The sequence below is a fragment of the Schistocerca serialis genome, chromosome 2 (assembly GCF_023864345.2).
Source record: "Schistocerca serialis cubense isolate TAMUIC-IGC-003099 chromosome 2, iqSchSeri2.2, whole genome shotgun sequence".
Taxonomy (NCBI): Eukaryota; Metazoa; Arthropoda; class Insecta; order Orthoptera; family Acrididae; genus Schistocerca; species Schistocerca serialis.
The window spans coordinates 407,373,451-407,395,441 of NC_064639.1; the positions used below are offsets into that span (position 1 = coordinate 407,373,451).

The following is a 21,991-nucleotide window of genomic DNA, read 5'->3' on the forward strand; positions in this document are numbered from 1 at the left end:
ATGTTTTTCGTGGTTAGGATTGTGGGCTTCTTAATGCCCTTAAGCAGAAGCTAAATGTGAAAGAATACGAACACATTGGACAGCATTGTGTACTGATCGGATACGACGAGTGTTTGGATGGGGATGACAATGCACCCTATCATAAAGTAGCATCTGTGAGGCAATGGTCTGTGGAGAATAACATTCCTGAAATGCACTGACTTGCGAAGACACCCGACTTCAACACAGTTAAACGCATTTGCGATAAACTAGAATGTAGACTTCACTCCAGACCCCAGCGCCCAAATCACTACCTTCTCTCATCCCGGCTCTTAAGGAAGGATGGACTGTCATCCACCACAGATATTTGGACAACTCACTAAAAATGTCCCCAGCAGTGTTCAAATCGTTATAAAGGCGAAGGGTGGACATGCACTATGTGCTACTAATACACTATGTGATCAAAAGTATCCGGACATCCCCAAAAACATACGTTTTTCATATTAGGTGCATTGTGCAGCCACCTACTGCCAGGTACTCCACATCAGCAACCGCAGTAGTCAGACACCGTGAGAGAGCAGAATGGGGCGCTCCGCGAAAGACACGGATTTCGAAAGTCGTCAGGTGATTGGATGTCACTTGTGTCATACGTCTATACGTCAGATTTCCACACTCCTAAACATCCCTAGGTTCACTGTTTCCGATGTGATAGTGAAGTGGAAACGTGAAGGGACCCATACAGCACAAAAGCGTACCGGCCGACCTCGTCTGTTGACTGACAGAGACCGCCGACTGTTTAAGAGAGTCGTAATGTGTAATAGGCAGACATCTATCCAGACCATCACACAGGAATTCCAAACTGCATCAGGATCCACTGCAAGTACTATGACAATTACGGAAGAGGTGAGAAAACTTGGATTTCATTGTCGCACAGCTGCTCATAAGCCACACATCACGCCAGTAAATGCCAGACGACTCCTCGCTTGGTGTAACGAGAGTAAACATTGGACGATTGAACAGTGGAAAGACGTTGTGTGGAGTGAGGAATCACGGTAAACAATGTGTCGATCCGATGGCAGGGTGTGGGTATGGCGAATACCCGGTGAAGGTCATCCTACAGAACACCTTTGGGATGTTTTGGAACGCCGACTTCGGGCCAGACCTCACCGACCGACATTGATACCTCTCCTCTGAGCAGCACTCAGTGAAGAATGGGCTGCTATTCCGCAAGACACCTTCCAGCACCTGGTTGAACGTATGCCTGCGAGAGTGGAAGCTGTCATCAAGGCTAAGGGTGGGCCAACACCATATTGAATTCCAGCATTACCGATGGAGGGTGCCACGAACTTGTAAGTCATTTTCAGCCAGGTGTCCGGATACTTTTGATCACACAGTGAGGGTGCCTGGACACTTTTCATCAGATAGTCTATGAGGCCATCCTCTCTCTTCATATGGTTACTTTGTCTCATTGTTTCAATGCCCTCCCTGATATTGCGGTTGACCATCCATGGCTGTGAGGTATGTAGGCTAGTATGTAACCAGTATTAAGCGCAAACCTAGAAATATATTACACCACCTTATGCATCACTCCTGTAGTGACCACGAAGACAAGATTAATCTAATTACAGTACGCATAGACATTTAAGCAGTCTAGTGCAAGTACAGTTTCAAAACTGTACGTGCGAAACGGCAGATGAGAGAAACAGTTGTAGATACTGTGTCTGACAACAGCGTCGGAGCCACAGAACTACGCACAGAGGCAAATAAAATCAGTAAAAATGAGTAGTGGATCTCAACAAGAAGATAGTCTGTACCATTTGATGCTGCTTGTTCTTGACACAAGTAAAATGGTCCATACCTCAACGTCTATTTTTTTCCTTGCCTATGTTTATAGTGTTGGTATTTCTAATTCTGACCATTAGTAACTCATTTCAGAATACGAGACATTTATTTTTGGTATTGAGGCGAACATAACGGGTATGAGGGTAAAAGGCGGCACAACTCACCGTCATGAGCACGTCCATGGCTTTGCTCTTTAGCTCAAACGTCCCCTGCACGGGCAGCTCCTTCAGCTGCACCAGGTCCCCCTGAAACACAGACACACACCCATATGCAGTCACAGTCCGAGTTTGCAGTCACGTATAAAACTTAGTTACCCTGTTAGAATGGTCTGCTGTCTGAGTATGCAGCGTTCATCAGGACTAGGAAATTTTTTAGGAGATAGTTGTGTAGACCCGTGTTTCTCAACCATTTTTCCTTTACGGTAAACGAAAATGTTTTTCAAATTTTCGCGACACCCCTACGTTTGATTTTTTTCCTAGATGCAAGAAAGCTAACACGTAAAGTACATGCAATACATTTTTATTATTATTATGTGAATGTTCAAGTATAATGATAGGCAGTTTCTCGCAAATTAGGCTAGTCCAAGAAAGGATTTGGTGACAATTTTTTACTTTCTAGATATTATATCTACGGAAGATTATACGACGCTGAAAATATTGCGACACACCAATGTGTCGCGAGGTAGCGGTTGAGAAATGAGTGCACTCTTGTTCTAGTAAAATAAAACTTGCCATATAACATGATCAATTTTTGTTCGTTACAGAGATGCAGATGTTAGAATATAACCCGGCCAAACACACACAGAAGGTATTAAGTTTTCTTTTTAAATTTATTGGCTTTTAGAACGTGCGCACACAGTCATCTCAACACAGGAAATGTTACATTACACTCCGTTCTGACGATGCAGAATATACACTGCTGGCCATTACAATTGCTACACCAAGAAGAAATGCAGATGATAAACGGGTATTCATTAGACAAATATATTATACTAGAACTGACATGTGATACATTTCCCCGCAATTTGGGTGCATAGGATCTGAGAAATTAGTACCCAGAACAACCACCTCTGGCCGTAATAACGGCCTTGATACGCCTGGGCATTGACTCATACAGAGCTTGGATGGCGTGTACAGGTACAACTGCCCATGCAGCTTCAACACGATACCACAGTGCATCAAGAGTAGTGACTGGCGTATTGTGACAAGCCAGTTGCTCGGCCACCATTGAACAGACGTTTTCAATTGGTGAGACATCTGGAGAATGTGCTGGCCAGGGCAGTCGAACATTTTCTGTATCCAGAAAGGCCCGCACAGGATCTACAACGTGCGGTCGTGCATTATCCTGCTAAAATGTAGGGTTTCACAGGGATCGAATGAAGGGTAGAGCCACGGGTCGTAACACATCTGAAATGTAACGTCCACTGTTCAAAGTGCCGTCAATGTGAACAAGACGTGACTGAGACGAGTAACCAATGACACCCCATACCATCACGCCGGGTGATACGCCAGTATGGCGACGACGAATACACGCTTCCAATGTGCGTTCACCGCGATGTCGCCAAACACGGATGCGACCATCATGATGCTGTGAACAGAACTTGGATTCATCCGAAAAAATGACGTTTTGCCATTCGTGCACCCTGGTTCGTCGTCGAGTACACCATCGCAGGCGCTCCTGTCTGTGATGCAGCGTCAAGGGTAACCGCAGCCATGGTCTCCGACCTGATAGTCCATGCTGCTGCAAACGTCGTCGAACTGTTCGTGCAGATGGTTGTTGTCTTGCAAACGTCCCCATCTGTTGACTCAGGGATCGAGACGTGGCTGCACGATCCGTTACAGCCATGCGGATAAGATGCCTGTCATCTCGACAGCTAGTGATACGAGGCCGTTGGAATCCAGCACGGCGTTCCGTATTACCCTCCTGAACCCACCGATTCCATATTCTGCTAACAGTCGTTGGATCTCGACCAACGCGAGCGGCATTGTTGCGATAGGATAAACCGCAATCGCGATAGGCTACAATCCGACCTTTATCAAAGTCGGAAACGTGATGGTACGCATTTCTCCTCCTTACACGAGGCATCACAACAACGTTTGGCAACGCCGGTCAACTGTTGTTGTGTATGAGAAATCGGTTGGAAACTTTCCTCATGTCAGCACGTTGTAGGTGTCGCCACCGGCGCCAACCTTGCGTGAATGCTCTGAAAAGCTAATCATTTGCATATCACAGCATCTTCTTCCTGTCGGTTAAATTTCGCGTCTGTAGCACGTAATCTCCGGGGTGTAGCAATTTTAATGTCCAATAGTGTACATTAGTTTAAGTCGAACCCTGGTACGAACTTACATAGGCTTAATAAAGGGCAGATCCCGACTTAAAGAAAATTTTACATAAACAAGTAACCAGGAAGAAAATGTTCGCAAGATACGCACAGGTAGCATGCCATAAAAATTTTGCTGCTAACACAGTAAAAATGATAAATCGCCGTTGGTTACACGTTTGAGGCAATCCCAGTTCAATCTGTATTAATGATTATGTATCTAAATTAGCAATAAAATGTTCTTTTGTATGTCCTGTAAAAATTGTTTCAAAAGCTGCGAAGAAAGAATTGAATTTTTGTGCAGGTCTATGAATACCCGGTTGACACAACATGAGATCACTATACAAGAACCAGATCTGGGTATTACAGCCATAAGTACAGATACATCAGTATTCAGACGCAGACGTACACTGATAAGCCAAAACATTACGACCACGGCACACCGCGACGTTGGTTGCCGCCTGGTGGCGGTGCGGGCGTGTTAAGTGGTAACAAAAGCATGTAAGCGAAGCAGACACTGACGGAGGATCACCCTAGCGAAGGTATGAATTGCAAATAGGGAAATCCCTTGAGATAAGTGACTTTGGCAAAGGACAGATTACGAATTGCGAGCATGATGGAATAACTGTAGGCCAGTAACTTCTGTTACTCAGTACGACGAAAAACCAGAGAAAGTTGGAAATTTTACGTTATTAGTATTGAAAAAATGATCGTATGGCAGTGTTGGCCGGGAGGCCTCATGCGGGGAAGTTCGGCCGCCGTATTGCAAGTCCTTTTTAGTTGACGCCACTTCGGCGACTTGCGAGTCAATAATGATGAAATGATGATGAAGAACACGCAACACCCAGTCATCACGAGGCAGAGAAAATCCCTGACCCCGGCGGTAATCGAACCCGGGACCCCGTGTGCCGGAAGCGAGAACGCTACCGCACGACCACGAGCTGCGTTTATTATAAAATAACAAGGCGAAATTTAACAGTTTGGCTGGTTTTTCATTGTACTGAAAGTACAGATTGTTATTACGCAGAGCCTGTGAACGAATAACCCGAAAACGGCAAAGCTGGTTAAATGTTCACGTGCTACTGTCGTGAGCATCTTCGGGAAGAGGTACAAGGACAGTGAAAATGCCACTAAGCGCTAAATGGTTGGACGCCCACGATTGTTCACAGAACGTGGGTTCAGAGACTTGTCTGCTCTGCAAAGCAGGATACACGGTGTTCTGTGGCATCTCTGCTGAAAGAGCACAATGCTGGCGCACGCACAAGTGTTTCAGAGCACACCGTTCATAGTACGTTGTTGAAGATGGAGCTCCGCAGCAGACCGCCCTTACATGTTCACATGTTGACACAACAACATCGTCAGTTACGATTGCAGTGGGCACGGGACCATCGGGATTCGACTGTCGATCAATGGAATCGTGTCTGCTCATCAGGTGAATCACATTTTTGTCACACTAGGTCAATGGTCGTCTGCACATATGCGTCATCGAGGTGAACGGCGGCTCTAAACATGCAGTGCAGGTTGGTGGGAGCAGTTTATGCTGTGGGGGACATTCTCCTACGCTTGCATGGGACCTGTCATAGTAATCAAAGATACGCTGACAGCTGCGAACCACCTGCATCCCTTCATGATGATAGATGATAACGCGAAATCAGGTTAGATTTACCTCTGCTTCATGTTGTAGTTTTATCAGTTCTCTTCGCTACTATCTTTCTTTAGTGCCAGAAACTTCCAGTACTGATACCTGACGTTCGAGGAAGAATTTCTTCTCTGATAAACACCCACAACGACTCAGATTCGATTTACAATTTTCGATGTTAGTTTACACTCGACACTGGAAATCAATACAATAAATTTATTAAATAAGACCAAATAAACCACTGTTAAGGATCGCCTACCTGATCAGAGCTAAAGTGATCTGTAAAAAGTTGATATAAGAAACGCGAGTACCAGAAAATATTACGCACAAATTAAACCGTACAGAATATTCTAGAGGAAGCAGACATCACAACACTTTCTTAATGAGACAATATTACAGTGTGGACCAAATAGAACATTCAAACAATGTTTCCCGATAACGCAAATTTTGTAATTTCGACTAATTTTGCAATTAAAAACGATAATATGATATTAAATTAGGAATGCAACATGCTCAAAATAATTAATAAAACAATGCAGGTCTCATAAGAAAAATTCGGAACCAGAGGAATATGAACTTGGACATGTTATTACATTAAGAATAACTGGTGTCTGATATCTCTTGTATTAAAATTTACTAGAGAAATACAAAGAATCGTATAGTTATATGAACCAATAAGTTACAAAATCAGATAGACTGTGGTTTTAACTGCCATTAAGGGAAGTATTTAAGGTCATGCAAACGTGTCTCGGCTATCGTAATTTCTGATATGATAAAATCCCCGGGTATAAGAAGAGTGGCAGTGCCCTTTTGAAGAAACGTTTAATAATTTACTTCTCGTCATCTTCTGACAGAGAGCCAGTGAGGTGTTCTACACATTATAGCCGTGACAGCTGTTGTGGTATGTATCTTTCTACTTATGCAGAAGTTAAAACTAAAATCATTCTGAATGTTGACCATTTACACAGTAGACTTCTTCGTCATTATCTTAACCTCATCAGTAGATCTCCCGCCTGTTACTGTTTCAGTTCAGCTGTCTGTTCCATTGTCTTCCTCTATATCATTTTCATCGCAGTTTCTAGGTCAGTACTTGTTTTGTTAGTCTTCACCTATCGGGGAGTGCTAGCTGCTTTACTCTTGTTTGCTTTATTAATTCGTTAACTTAATAAATTCCTAATCCGGAATGGATATCACCTCTACCATCCTCCACACCTACAAATCCTTAATCTTTCCCATCCTCTGTTATGCCAGTCCCGCCTGGATATCCGCTCCCCCCCCCCCCTCGCGCCCTCCAAATTCTATAAGTCCCACCAGATTCTCGAGCACCATGTCTTCCACCTCGCCTTCAGTATACGCCTCCTGTCGCCCACGTGGATCCTCTACGACCTGATTCCTTTCCCCCATCTGCTCCTATTCCTAGAACATATCCATGTACTCTACGGCTCCCGTCGCCTTGATCGCCCTCATCCCCTGGTTGCTCCACTGCTCTCCAACCCCCACCCTCTGCCACACCTTCACCTTTGTGTCCCCCTACCCTCCATCTCTACACCCTTCATCTCCTTTCCCAAGGTGGCTTCCGTCGACTCCTCCTCCTGGATGATGTCCTCTCTCCCTCCATTTATCCCTCCTATGAACTCTGATCCTCACCTCCCCTTCCCTTCCTCTGTCCTTTTCCCAGGCTCCCTCTCCCCCTGCTTCTATCCTGTTTTTCCCCGCCTATCCTCTCTCTGCCTCCCTTCTCTCCCCTGAGTCCTTTTGCATTCTCCTCCTCTGCCTTTCCCCACTCCCTCTCTCATCTGCCCTGCCCCCCCTTCTGAGTCCTCTCCCTCTGTAGGTTCTCCCCCCCCCCCCCACTTCGTTTTTCCTCTCCTCGCCGCTTTTTTCCCATTATCTGTCCAGCCCCCCTCACCCCCATCTGCCCTTGGCTGTGGTGTGTCATCTTCATGTCAACTTTTTAGTGCAGTGTTTCCTGTGAGTGTTAAGTGTTGTGCCTCTTTTCCAAAGTGTTGTGAATGGAATTCATACTGTCGCTGGGTGTGATTTTTATATCTCTTGCGACAGAAACCAGACTTTCGCCGCGTTTTTTAATTGTCTGTCTACTATTTTATCTGTCTGCTTCCTGTCTATATTATTAGCATCGCCTACCCTTTTTTTTATGTTTTAACTTTCCACATTTTTCCGCCGTTTTACAATTTAAGTCACCGTTTTATCACCTACTTTTATTGTTTGTTATCTTCTTCTTATGTCTTAACAATTCTGTAGGCTGAAGAGCGGTGTATTAAACTACTGCCAGCGCGCCCCCTTTGGGGGGATTCGAAAATCAATAAAGGAAAAAAAAATCGGATATCAACATCTCTTAACTGACTTCTCAGACTTGTTACGCGTATTTAGGGTAGCTAATCGGCCGCCCAGTACTGGTACGAGGTAGGTTGAATTTGTTGTACGGTTGAACGCTAGGAGACCCAGGTCTCAGGATGCGCTGCGGCAGTTCCGGCTTCCGGCTAGGTGAAAGGTACCAGCATGACCAGGTACAAAGACCAGCAGCGTCGCCGGAAATCGGGAAAAATCCCAAAGCTGGGAATTTGGACAGCTGTTATACGAATGGCCTTTGTGCAGGAGATGCTCCAAGAAATGGCTGAGTGTCAGAGAATCTCATACATGACTACATTACAGCTGTCTCAGATTCGACAATAACTCACGGTCAAATATTAGTACAAATCTGAATACATCTATGATGTCAGAAAAACGAGGCACATCCAACGACAAAACAATATTTCAATCTCTTTAAAATTACAGAAGATATTATTTCACAATGAATAAACAATTGATAGCGTTGCAGTATAGCTATCATCGCTGAAAGCTACACATCTGTGTCTATTTTATTTTTTGGTATATTACGTTTTTTACAACTTTTCATTATGCAAACGTTTGTCAGAACATCGCATCTTCCATAGTTACATAGCCAATAAACACAGCATGAATAACTCAAATTTTGTCATATTTGTGTATTTATTTAACGAACAGCTTAGTGTTTTGCCTGTTTTAACTTTAATTAAATGTTGAGGTTCAAATGGCGCTGAGCACTATGGGACTTAAATTAAATGTTGACTGCAAGAGCTATTAAAAAACTATGCTATTTAAAAGTGGTCAGCGCATGTGTTAGTGGACACCACCACTGAAAAGAGAACCAAAAGACGCTTCTGATAAGAAGGCATAAATATTTGTGTCTATAATATTTAAGGACAACCTGTTATCATTTATCATGAGCACACTTGCACAAGAATGCTAGCTTATACACTTATGAACTAAATATTACTTATATTTTTGTAAATTATCTGAGTGTAACCAAATGCTGATGACATTTCATTATTGAAATTTTGTTGTAATACATTAATTTAGTCCAGGAAGTGATCTATTTGAATCAGATCATGTCTGTAGATCTTAAGGACGATGTATTTTTGGTGGGGACGGCCTTCTGCTAATGGAGAAAACTATGGGAATCAAGTGGAGACAGGAACTTTTCGAGTGTCGAGCTCAAGGGAGCAATAGCGGACACTTTTACGTTAGCTCTTGAAGAAGGCAGGCCTACCTATGATATAGTGCTTCATTCGGTCCTGTGGTTGATAGATTCTGGATGGTGAATGGCCGCTACGAGATTTTAACCTTTATGTTACATCTCGAAGAAGGTGAACACTTTTGTGTGGAGTCTTGGAAGTAAGCAGACCTGCCTATGGTAACGTGCATGATTTAGTCGTGTGCGTGTTTGATTCTGAGTGGTAGAGGCCGCTACAATAATTAAGTTTCTGAGAGAACTTTGTATTTCGAGAGGTCTGAATTTGTTCCATGGCAAGGACTCGTAAGTTTTTCCCCTTGATTCACGGAACTGAGAATAGATAGAGCATGAGTTACGATTCTTTGCATAGTGTATTTTAATTTTGTGAATCAGTGTGTTGAACTCTGAACGGTCTTGAATATTTCCTATATTGTGACCACGAAATGGACTTAGTTTTAGTGTGGGGATTTTGCTGCCATCCTCGTAACGCTCTCAACGTAACTTTATTGCATTTGTCAAGGATATTTGCTGTCTGTATTTTAATCGAATATCGTAGGACCACTTCCCGTTTATTTGAGATGTCCTTTCTTGAATAAACATTATTCAACACATTTCTCTGTCTCTACATCAATTATAGACGTCAGAACATAAGCCTTCTTATTAAATTTTTCATTTATCTTTTGTTTTATATATCTGTATATTTTATTATTATTTATATTAGCCAGTTCATAGAGTATTTGACAGCAGAATCACGGCTACACGTTATTACCTGCAGTGAATTAGCTGCAGAGTACGAAAGCAGACATGCGCTGCTCGACTCTATGACTACATCGAGCTATTCTTTTTAAAAAGAGCCTTGCATAGCCCAAGTACCTAAAGTGCGAGCAACTGCGGGTAAAGACGCAGGTGGTTTGCTCATATTTGATGCTTTTTGGAAGAGTAGCTACGCTTAGCAGTAACCGTTAGATACCGTCGCAGACTACAGCTTTTCGTGAGTCTCATAGCTTTCATTTCAGTGGCCGGTATGCGCGTTTTCTCTTGCGTTCGTATTGTCCACGATTCTAAAATATGCGTCAAAATGCGTGTAGTCATTAGTTAATAATTTTTTTTCTATCCGCACTTTGTCGTTTTTAAGCCATTAGCTTACTTCGTAATCCAAGGAGTTAAAATAGAAACTTCTTTTTTATTAATTGAAAAACGAAGAACAACTTAAAAGGCGTCTTAACGATAGAGTGTTCAACAATCTACACTATAGTAACTAACAGGTTGTGACAGTGTTGTACATTTGTAACTAGCCAGAAGTACGTCTTCTCAGGTAGTGTTTCGTAATACCTGCTAATGTGAAAGTGCCTTACACGTGCTTAATAAGTAATCAAAGAATAAAAATCCCATCAGTCAAACTAAGACCTCACACTACAAACAACTTAAAGAGTGGTACCTCGGTATGTGGAACGACCACAGTTACAGTTCAATCGGCAGGGCGTCAGAGGCTACCATGAGGTGTAAATATGGGACTGATACTCATTTAAGTTTACGCTAAACAGGCAATATTTCCCTTCATCTCTCTAATTATTAGAAAAATAACTTTTCTATTCTCGCACTCTACGTTACAGATTCGCAGTCGGCTAACTTGTTTTGTCGCGACCCTGCACTAATTCGCTTATGAGTGAGGAAGTTTTTCTCCAAACCTGCTTTTCTTTGGCTGGGTTCCTCACAGTATTCCCAGAGGCGTGCTACGGTAGTTTGCGTCCCCGTATGTCTAAGGTCTTTCGAGCTACCTGATGGCGTTTCGTAATGAGTGCTGTGGGAGCTATTTGTCTACTTGGTATAGTTCCCTCCCCCCGGAAAGAAATCTACTCTTGCTAAATCAGCACTGTAGTCTATGTCAACTTCTTACCACCAAACTTACTGCAGCTGGTGTCACCACACCGTTTCTACGGGAATCTGTCGGCGAAAGAAGATACAAAGGAAGAAAGGATATGATTTCCTGTAGCGTCGACGGCGGGGTCATTAGGAACTCAGCAGTACCCGGTAGGACTGGTATGTGGAAGGAAATCAGCCGTGGCCCTAATTTGCGGATGCAGGTGTCATTATCCCTATTTTAGTGCATTATCAACACAAAAATTTTTCGGACTATGGATAAACACAACGACTGCAAACGGGTGTGGATTGAGAATCAAGAGAAGCAGGAAATGGATGAAGAATAAACTTCATAAAAAAATAAAAAATAACTTTACTGTGAACATATAGTGAAGGCGACTGGACCTGGCGGAATACATATGAGGTTTTACATGGAGTATGCGAAAGAGCTTGCTCCTCTTCTAACCGCAAAAGTCCATAGATCTCTGGAGGAGCAATGCGTCAAATAGACGCACGCAACTGTACGCCTATTTCGCTGACGTCAGTCAGTTGTAGAATTTTCGAAAAAGATTTCGTCTCCTTTCTGGAGACCGAAAATCTCCTCCATAAGAATCAAGGTGGGCCCCGAAGACTACGATCGTATGAAGCCCAGTTCGCTGTGTTCGTTCACGAGACTCAGAAATCAGTAGAAACCGGCGATCAGGCTGATGACCTATGTCCTGTTCCTTAACTTCAGTAAGGCATTTGACACAGTTGTGCACTGACACCTAATGAACGTCAGACCTTTGCGAGGGGACTGAAGAACTCCTACCAAATGGGACACAGGTTGTCATTTGTAAGAGAGAGAAAACTTCAGACGTGACAATAACTTCAGGTGTCCCCCAAATGAGTGTTAAAAGTTCGTTGATTTTCACAATTCACATAAATGACCTAGTGAATAACTTGGAGAGCTCCAAGGGACTTTTTGCAGGTGACGCAGTCGTAGGTTTTAGGGGTATCAGTGCAGATATTTTTATTAGTGACTGAGGACAGTGTATTGAACAATATTGCATCAGTATTTACTTCATTTTTACAGTATAATTAGAGTTATTAATACGAGTACTTTTTTATGTTGGTTAGTACCTCCACGTATAGACATGGCAACAGCAAACCATCTTATTTTCCCCTGGGCAGCAGATCACGTGTTGAGGTGTGGACACTTGGGTGCAAAAGGGGTAGTCTATATTGACAGGTGTAGTCCACTTAATGGTGCAGAAAATGTCTGGTAGTAAATTATGTGACATGTTTGCAAGAAGATTGTTAACTGTACACGAAAAACAACCAACATACTGAAGTGGGTACATATTAAGATAAGAATGATCGCAGTATCTGCACTTATGCCCCTCACAGCCTATACACAAAAATGTCGCAATTCTAGAAAATTGTAGCGAAATGCAAGAAGAAGTTGACTCCCAACAACAGAAACGTAACGTATGACATCTAAACAGGCGCAATTGCCGGTTATTGGATAGCTCAGAACTGTCGAACAATCACTCAAGATAGTCACATCATTAAATTTCTGGTAATATTCCCACGGGAAGAAGTGGAATCACAAATGAAGTAATTTTTGAATTAAGAAAGATAAGAGCGTGACTAAGATTCATTGGAAGAAGCCTCAGGCAGTGTAGTCGCCTCACGAAGCAGATTGCTAAAAACTCTCGTTGGACCGATACCTGAGTACTCCTCGTCAATCTTACCTGTTAGGAGTGACAGTGGAAATAAAGAAGATCCAAAGAAGAGCAGCGCCTTTTGTCACAGGATTGCTTGCAAATGATGCTGCCATTTACCGTCTGGTAAAGTCATTAGAGGGTAAAAACCAATTGCAGAATGACTTAGACACTATAGTTGTATGGTGCTAAAAGTGGCAGTTGACGCTAAATAAGGATAAGTGTGAGGTCATTCACATGAATACTGAAAGGAATCCGCTAGATTTCGGATGCACACAAATGTAAAGGTTGTGAATTCAGCTAATAACGCAGAGACTACTATCAGAAATAATTTAAACTGGAACAATCACCTGCATAATAATGTGCGGAAAGCGAACTAAAGACTGCGATTTGTTGGCAGAACATTTAGAAGATGCAACAGGTCTACTAAAGAGACTGTCTAGACCATGCTTGTCCGTCCTCTTCTGGAGTACTATTGGGTGGTGTGGGATCCGTATCAGATAGGATTGCCAGACGGAACATCGAAACAGTCCTAAAAAAGGACGTCTCGTTTTGCGTTATCGGGAAATGGTGAAGAGAGTGTCACGGACATGATAAGCGAGTTGGGACGCTAATCCTTCAAACAAAGACGTTTTTCGTAATGGCGAGATCTTTTCACGAAATTTAAGTCGCTAACTTTCTCCTCTGAATGCAAAATATTTTGTTGACACCAACGCACAGAGGAAGAAATGATGATCAAAATAAAATAAGAGAAATGAGAGCTCTTACGAAAAGATTTAAGTGCTCATCTGACCCACGCGCTGTTTGAGTGTGGAACGGTAGAGAAATGGTCTGAAGGTGGTTCGATGAACCCATGCACTTAAGTTCGAATTACGGAGTAGTGATGTAGATGTGGATGCAGACACAGGTTCGCTTAGAAAGGCCGAGAGCTTCACGAAGATGCACGTTCATACACTCCTGGAAATTGAAATAAGAACACCGTGAATTCATTGTCCCAGGAAGGGGAAACTTTATTGACACATTCCTGGGGTCAGATACATCACATGATCACACTGACAGAACCACAGGCACATAGACACAGGCAACAGAGCATGCACAATGTCGGCACTAGTACAGTGTATATCCACCTTTCGCAGCAATGCAGGCTGCTATTCTCCCATGGAGACGATCGTAGAGATGCTGGATGTAGTCCTGTGGAACGGCTTGCCATGCCATTTCCACCTGGCGCCTCAGTTGGACCAGCGTTCGTGCTGGACGTGCAGACCGCGTGAGACGACGCTTCATCCAGTCCCAAACATGCTCAATGGGGGACAGATCCGGAGATCTTGCTGGCCAGGGTAGTTGACTTACACCTTCTAGAGCACGTTGGGTGGCACGGGATACATGCGGACGTGCATTGTCCTGTTGGAACAGCAAGTTCCCTTGCCGGTCTAGGAATGGTAGAACGATGGGTTCGATGACGGTTTGGATGTACCGTGCACTATTCAGTGTCCCCTCGACGATCACCAGTGGTGTACGGCCAGTGTAGATCGCTCCCCACACCATGATGCCGGGTGTTGGCCCTGTGTGCCTCGGTCGTATGCAGTCCTGATTGTGGCGCTCACCTGCACGGCCCCAAACACGCGTACGACCATCATTGGCACCAAGGCAGAAGCGACTCTCATCGCTGAAGACGACACGTCTCCATTCGTCCCTCCATTCACGCCTGTCGCGACACCACTGGAGGCGGGCTGCACGATGTTGGGGCGTGAGCGGAAGACGGCCTAACGGTGTGCGGGACCGTAGCCCAGCTTCATGGAGACGGTTGCGAATGGTCCTCGCCGATACCCCAGGAGCAACAGTGTCCCTAATTTGCTGGGAAGTGGCGGTGCGGTCCCCTACGGCACTGCGTAGGATCCTACGGTCTTGGCGTGCATCCGTGCGTCGCTGCGGTCCGGTCCCAGATCGACGGGCACGTGCACCTTCCGCCGACCGCTGGCGACAACATCGATGTACTGTGGAGACCTCACGCCCCACGTGTTGAGCAATTCGGCGGTACGTCCACCCGGCCTCCCGCATGCCCACTATACACCCTCGCTCAAAGTCCGTCAACTGCACATACGGTTCACGTCCACGCTGTCGCGGCATGCTACCAGTGTTAAAGACTGCGATGGAGCTCCGTATGCCACGGCAAACTGGCTGACACTGACGGCGGCGGTGCACAAATGCTGCGCAGCTAGCGCCATTCGACGGCCAACACCGCGGTTCCATGGTGTGTCCGCTGTGCCGTGCGTGTGATCATTGCTTGTACAGCCCTCTCGCAGTGTCCGGAGCAAGTATGGTGGGTCTGACACACCGGTGTCAATGTGTTCTTTTTTCCATTTCCAGGAGTGTATCTAGTCTGAAGACGGTACAAGAGAGACGATGTCCGTCATGGAGTCGTTTGCTTCTAAAATGGCGAGAGTCTTAAGTTGCTAGTAAAGTCAGCCAATGTATCTCTTCCTCCTCCGTAAACGTTGCGAAAAGATCATGAAGGCGGAATTACAGAGATTCCACCTCACACGGAAGCTTACCAGTAATCGTTCTTCCTACTCATCATTTGATAAAGCAACAGGTAAGGGGTGGGAAGGGGAGGGAAGGGGGGAGGGGAGTGACAGTGGTACGCAAAGCACCCTCTGCCAAATGTAGAATATGGATATAGAGGTACACTATCTGATCTATTAGTGGACATTAATATGGAATGTGTTCATCCTTCGCCTTTATGACGGCTTGACGCTTGAATTTTGCGGGGGACGCTTTCAGTGAGGTGTCTGAACGTCTATGGAGGAATGGCAGCTCATTTCTCTTCAAGAGCTGAAGCTAGAGACGGTAATGATGTTAGCTGCTGTAGTCTGAAGCGAAGTCGAAGTTATAACTCATCTCAATCACATCATTTGATTGACAAATTAAAAGAAATGCACGTGGGCCAATGTGATATCCTTGTTAGTTTTCATGTCGTGTCGTTATTTACCAATATTCCAGTGAACGAAGCTATCTCATGTATAGCTGATATTTTTCCAGTAGATATTGTGGAGCTATTCAGACACTGCCTCACTACAACCTATTTTCAACACAATATTGATTTTTATGAACAGATTGACGGCGTGGCTATGGGCAGTTCTCCTAGTCCAGTTGTTTCAAATTTGTTTATGAAGAACTTTGAACAACAGGCGTTGCATACTACCAGAAAAAGACCAACCATGTGGTACCTTCGTATTATGGACACACGGTGAAGAGGTGATGGATGACTTCCTGGTACATCTCAACAGTATCAGTCCGAAAATACAATTTAATATGGAGACGGAGATTAACGGCCTGCTGAATTTCTTGAATGTGTCTGTTATCAAGTGAGGGGACGGGACGTTGGGCCATAGAGTATGCAGAAAAGACACGCATACGTTACCTGCACAAAGAGTCCAACCGTCACCCAAGACAAAAGAGAGGGATCATTAAAATCTTGGTAGATAGGGCGCACAAAATTTGTGAAACGACTTACATGAAAGATGAGCTTGAAAATCTACGGCCGCCATTCAAGAAGAAGGAGATAGACAGAGCACTTCGCCGTAGAGTGAGAATCAGGATCGATGAGGAACGACAGCCGCCCAAAGCGGAAGTCTGGCTTCCGATCATCACTACGATTACAGATCGCATTGGGAAAGTGTTGAGCAAGTACGGTGTGGAAACTATCTCAGATCCACCAGGAAGATAAAAGAATGTTTAAGATCGGCAAAAGATATATGACATCCTTCGGCTACACCGGTTGAACATAAAATTCATTTGAGTTACATTGGTACCACAAAAAGAAGTGTTAAATACCAGTCTCGTTGAACAAAAGAGGAATTGCCGCCTAGGACATACGGATAAATCGGCCCTAGCGGAACATACTTGCCAAGAGGGTGATCATGAAATAAAATTCACTGAGACGAGTGTCACATCGAAAACATCGTATTATCATGCGCCTATGTACAGAGATGCTATTGACATTTATAAACACCATAATAATTTTAGCAAAAAAGAGGAAGGTATTAAATTAGAACAAATTTGGGTGTCAACTCTGTAACACAAGAATGACGATCGATTGAGTACTTTCAATCGAGAATGTCGACAATACCAGCGATAATCTCATAGCCGACGTCACGTGATGGACTGTGATGCCCTCTACACTGGCTACGTAATCGGAGCTCCCTCGAGTTCTGGTTGCAGTTAGCAAGATGTTTTCCGCAGTGGGAGAGGAAACGTTAGGAGAAAGTTTTATACATCGACAACGGCCTAATAGCACGGAAGTTTTAAGTGAAGTCATTTCAAACGTGTTCCATTGGGTGCAAGTCGCGACTCTGGGCATACCAGTCCATTTCAGGATTATTATTGTCCACAAATCATTTCCCTACAGATGCTGCTTTATGGCTGGGGACAGCGTTATGCTGGTACAAATTATCATCGTCTCCGAACTATTCCTCTATTGTACGAGTACACAATGCCGTAAAGTGCGTGCATGTCGTTCCGCATCTAGTGTTTTCTTAAGCGCAATAACAAATACAAAAGTAATCGAGAAAAACACCTCCATTCCATAAGAGCTCCTTTTCCGTCCTTCGCTGTTGGCACCACACATGATGGCAGGTAACGTTCTCCTGGCATCCTCCAAACCTACACCCTTCCACCCCACTGCCACATGCTATACCGTGATTCATCACTCAAAATCACTCGGTTCACACATTCACTGCGCAGTGTTATCGCTCTTTTACACCACCTCAAGCGTGACTTAGCACTGATTACAGGAATTTCGGTCTTGTTTCTAACATTCATGTAGGCTGACGGCAGTGGGCGCCATTACAGTACATTTCCAGCCTAAGACCCGCATTTCTTCGTTACTGTTCCGGTCCCGTGCTCAATTTAGGACAAAATGCTGTTGGAAATTTGTGACGTATATCTTATTTTCTTTTGATATTGCTCCTTTCGATAGCAATATGCTCAACTATGAATCCAGTTTCTAATAACGTGAGGTGTAAATTCTTTTGTTTTTCAGACTCTACAGAGAGAATCTATGTATAATAAAAACTGCCAAAATATAACTTTCTGCTGCGTATGAAGAGTGTGCTACGTCGTCTTCTTTTCCTTGCCGTTTATCCCATTTAGTGACGACTCCACTGTATTCCAGTTTCGACAAATTTATATTATTTAACTTTGCGGCCGTATGTCCTTCCACTGCTGCAGTCGTCAGTTATGTAAGGGTGAAAAATCGTGTAACTTTTGTTTTGTGTGATAGTATTTTAACTGTTTGCGTATCATATTTTCTCAGGACAAAAAAAGAAGACCTGCACAGTACTTGCAGAGACGAGTGTGGGAAATCACCGAAAAGCTCAAACTGCTCGAATCGTCACACAAAGTCGTTAATAGATCTGGCTGTGGCTCACCTTCCCGTCCCGCAATGTAGTGCGCTGCGCGATTTATCAATCACGCTTGTGAGTAGTAAGTGAACTTTACTATAGTTGTAAAACTACCGTAGGCTACAGTAAACTATCATATTAAGCGTAGACTACGGTAATTTTATTAGTAGCCTTGGCAGTTAAAGTCATACCCGCGTTGCCTGTGCATTAGGTGTGTAGCACACCCATCGGGCGTTACCTCGCCGCTTTCTTTGCATATACACTGAAGAGCCAAAGAAAATGGTACATCTGCCTAATACCGTGTAGTGTCCCAGTGAACACGCAGAAGGGCCTCTACACGACGTAGCATGGACTCGATTAATGTTTGAAGTACTGCTGGATGGAAGTGACACCACGAATCCTGCAGGGTTGTCAATAAATCGATAAGAGCTCGGAGGGGGTAAGAGATCTCTTCTGAACAGCACGTTACAAGGCATTCCAGATATGGTCAATAATGCTCATGTCTGGGGAGTTTGGTGGCCAGCGGAAGTGTTTAAACTCAGAAGAGTGTTCCTGGATCCACGCAGTGGCAATTCTGGGCGAATGGGATGTCACATTGTCTTGCTGGATTTGCCGAAGTCCGTCTGAATGCACAATGAACATGAATGGATGCAGGTGATCAGACAGGATGCTTACGTACGTGTCTGTCACCTGTCAGAGTCGTATCTAGACGTATCAGGGGTTCCATATCACTGCAACTCCGCACGCCCCACACCAATACAGAGCCTCCACCAGCTTGAGCAGACCCCAGCTGACATGCAGGGTCCATGGATTCATGAGGTTGTCTCCATACTGTACATGTCCATCCGCTTGATACAATTTGAAACGACACTCGTCCGACGAGGTAGCATGTTTCCAGTCATCAACAGTCCATTGTCAGGTGTTGATGGGCCCAGGCGAGGCTCAAAGCTTTGTGTCATGCAGCCATCAAGAGTACACGAGTGTAGCTTCGACTCCGAAAGCCCATGTCGATGATGTTTCGTTGAGTGGTTCACACTCTGACGCTTGTTGATGGCCCAGCATTTAAATCTGCAGCAATTTGCGGAAGGGTTGCACTTCTGTCACATTGAACGATTCTCATCAGTCGTCGTCGGTCCCGTTCGTGGAGGATCTTTTTCCTGCCGCAGCTAGGCCGGAGATTTGATGTTTTACTGGATTCCAGATATACATGCCAGACTCATGAAATTGTCGTACAGGAAAATCCCCAACTCCTCGCTACTTTGGAGATGCTGTGTCCCAGCGCTTGTGCGTTGACTACGACACCACGTTCATACTCATGTAATTCTTGATAACTCGCCATTGTAGCAGCAGTAACTGATCTAACAACTGTGTTGTCTTATGTAGGCGTTGCCGACTGCATCGCCCTATTGTGCCTGTTTACATATCTCTGTATTTGAATGTGCATGCCTGTAACAGTTTCTTTGGCGCTTCATTGTAAAAGCTGTTACGTGGAGACCGTCCCTGGGTGGTAACATGTTTGCCTCCCATGCACTGGGCCCGGGTTCGATTACCGGTCGGGTTGGGGATTTTTCTCCGCTCGTGGACAGGATGTTGTGTTGTCCTCATCATCATTTCGTCCTAATCATCGGCCGCAAGTCGCCCAACGTGGCGCAGACTGAAATAAGACTTGCACTGGCGACCGAAACCGACTGGGCCCTCCCGGCCAACGATGCCATACGATCATTTCACTTTACGTGGAGACCGTAGCGTTCGCGTTGTAAACAAAGATTGTTCATTGCGACCCCATTGCAGTCGAGGTCTTCTCTTTGTGCAGCGGAGCCTGAGTGGCAGCGCTTTATGGCAGTTACAATTGTAAACCTTTTATTTTGTTTTCTTTAAACAACATCTTTTGAACGCTGAAGTCTTATTGTATGCAGGTTCACGCGCGATCATTGAGTTTTACAAATTTTGGTTGCTTGGAGGGTTTATTTAAGTAGCTAAAGCTTTTTAAAAGCTGTTTTCAAATTCTGGATTTTTGAATATTTAAACAAATTTTTATAAAGTATTATAGGATTTATTAAAACCCAGCAGATTACCACTCCACTACCTAGCTCCCTGTCGTTTCAGTCATTTGAAGTGTATGGTAGCGCTGTCACACGTAGTATTTGCTATAGGATTTAGTCCGTATCAGGATACTCCTGTATCTGCAGTTGTTGCAGTTGATAACGGACGCTATTATTATACTAATATCACTAATTAGTCGCTCTCGTTTAAATGGAAACTTACTTATGTATTAATTCTTTTGACTTGTTACCGGCCGGCCTAAGTGGCCGAGCGGTTCTAGACGCTACAGTCCGCTACAGTCTGGAACCGCGCGACCGCGACGGTCGCAGGTTCGAATCCTGCCTCGGGCATGGATGTGTGTGATGTCGTTAGGTTAGTTAGGTTTAAGTAGTTCTAAGTTCTAGGGGACTGATGACCTCAGAAGTTAAGTCCCATAGTGCTCAGAGCCATTTTTTGAACGTGTTACCGAACTTTATTCTCAGCAGCTAGTCTTCGCGTTGCCCTCTGATTTGTGACTATTTAAATGTGCAATTCACACACAGATACGGAATTTTAATGATAAAATACTGATGCACCATGATATACTGTACATACAGAAATGCATAACGTGTTCATCGTGTCATTTAATAATGTAACGAAGAACTAGAAAAGAGCTAACTGACGAGACGATTCCAAAACATTGGTGAAACATATATTCTAGAAGTTAAAAATAGCTACATTCCGAATAAAAAAAAAACAAGTCGTTTCTGCCACTTTTTAACTTTGACGCATTTCAGCATATTTTTTTCGTAAAATAACGTGGGCTCGTCCGGGATTTGAACCCGGGACCTCTCGCACCCGAAGCGAGAATCATACCCCTAGACCAACGAGCCGGCACAACAGGTTTTGCTCTCCCCATGTAAGACGCGCCTCTCTCTTCGTGTAGCCTCGACGGCAGACTGGCACACGTTAGCGGAATTGCCAGTCTGTGACGTCATAACGCGTCAGCGCATGCCACGGCGGGAGAGCGTGCACGAACCATCGGAAAGACGAGCTGCCTGGACTTTCTCCGTCGTGCTGCTCACCGTAAGAGTCGCTGTTGTAGAAAGTGAGTATTATCTGGTTGAAAACGTCTTTCGATGGCTGGAATAACAGAGATGGAACATAGTTCGTAATGCGTAATAATAGAACAGCAAATCGGTCACAACAAATTTCAAAGAAACACGCGCATATTTCGCTGAAGTTGTTTAGAAAAGTGCAGAACTCTTGCATCAAGATAATAAGAACGACGTATTAACCTTACTTGACATAAATATAATTCCTGTGTCCTAACCTCAGCGGATCTTCCTAGAATGACTTTTCCCTGAGGCACGCTTTACAGCGAGGCGACAAAAATTATGGAACAGCGATATGCACTTTTACAGATGGCGGTAGTAACGCGTACATAAGGTATAAAAGGGCAGTGCAATGTCAGAGGTGTCATTTTTACTTTGGTCATTCATGTGAAAAGGTTTCCTACGTGATTTTGGCCGTACGGGGGGGAATTAACAGACTTTCAAATGGCAGTTAGAACTTGACGCATGGGACATCCCATTTCGGAAATTGTTAAGGATTTCAATATTCCGTGACCCACAGTGTCAAGAGTCAAATTTCAGGCACTACCTCTCA

The 21,991-nt window shown here is 44.3% G+C and overlaps 1 protein-coding gene and 1 non-coding gene across 2 annotated transcripts in view; both read right to left on the reverse strand.

Annotated features, from left to right (window-relative positions):
* The window catches only part of LOC126456025 (retinal guanylyl cyclase 2), a 337,992-nt gene extending 331,497 nt beyond the window's left edge, over window positions 1-6,495 (reverse strand). Inside the window, 2 exon segments of the mRNA XM_050091780.1 lie at window positions 1,986-2,066; window positions 6,418-6,495. Coding sequence (XP_049947737.1) covers window positions 1,986-2,066; window positions 6,418-6,495 — 159 coding nt within the window.
* A 14,649-nt stretch (window positions 6,496-21,144) lies between these two features.
* Trnap-cgg (transfer RNA proline (anticodon CGG)) lies at window positions 21,145-21,216 on the reverse strand. Its single transcript has one exon. It is a non-coding gene; the product is annotated as a tRNA-Pro (tRNA).
* Between the last annotated feature and the right edge of the window lie 775 nt (window positions 21,217-21,991).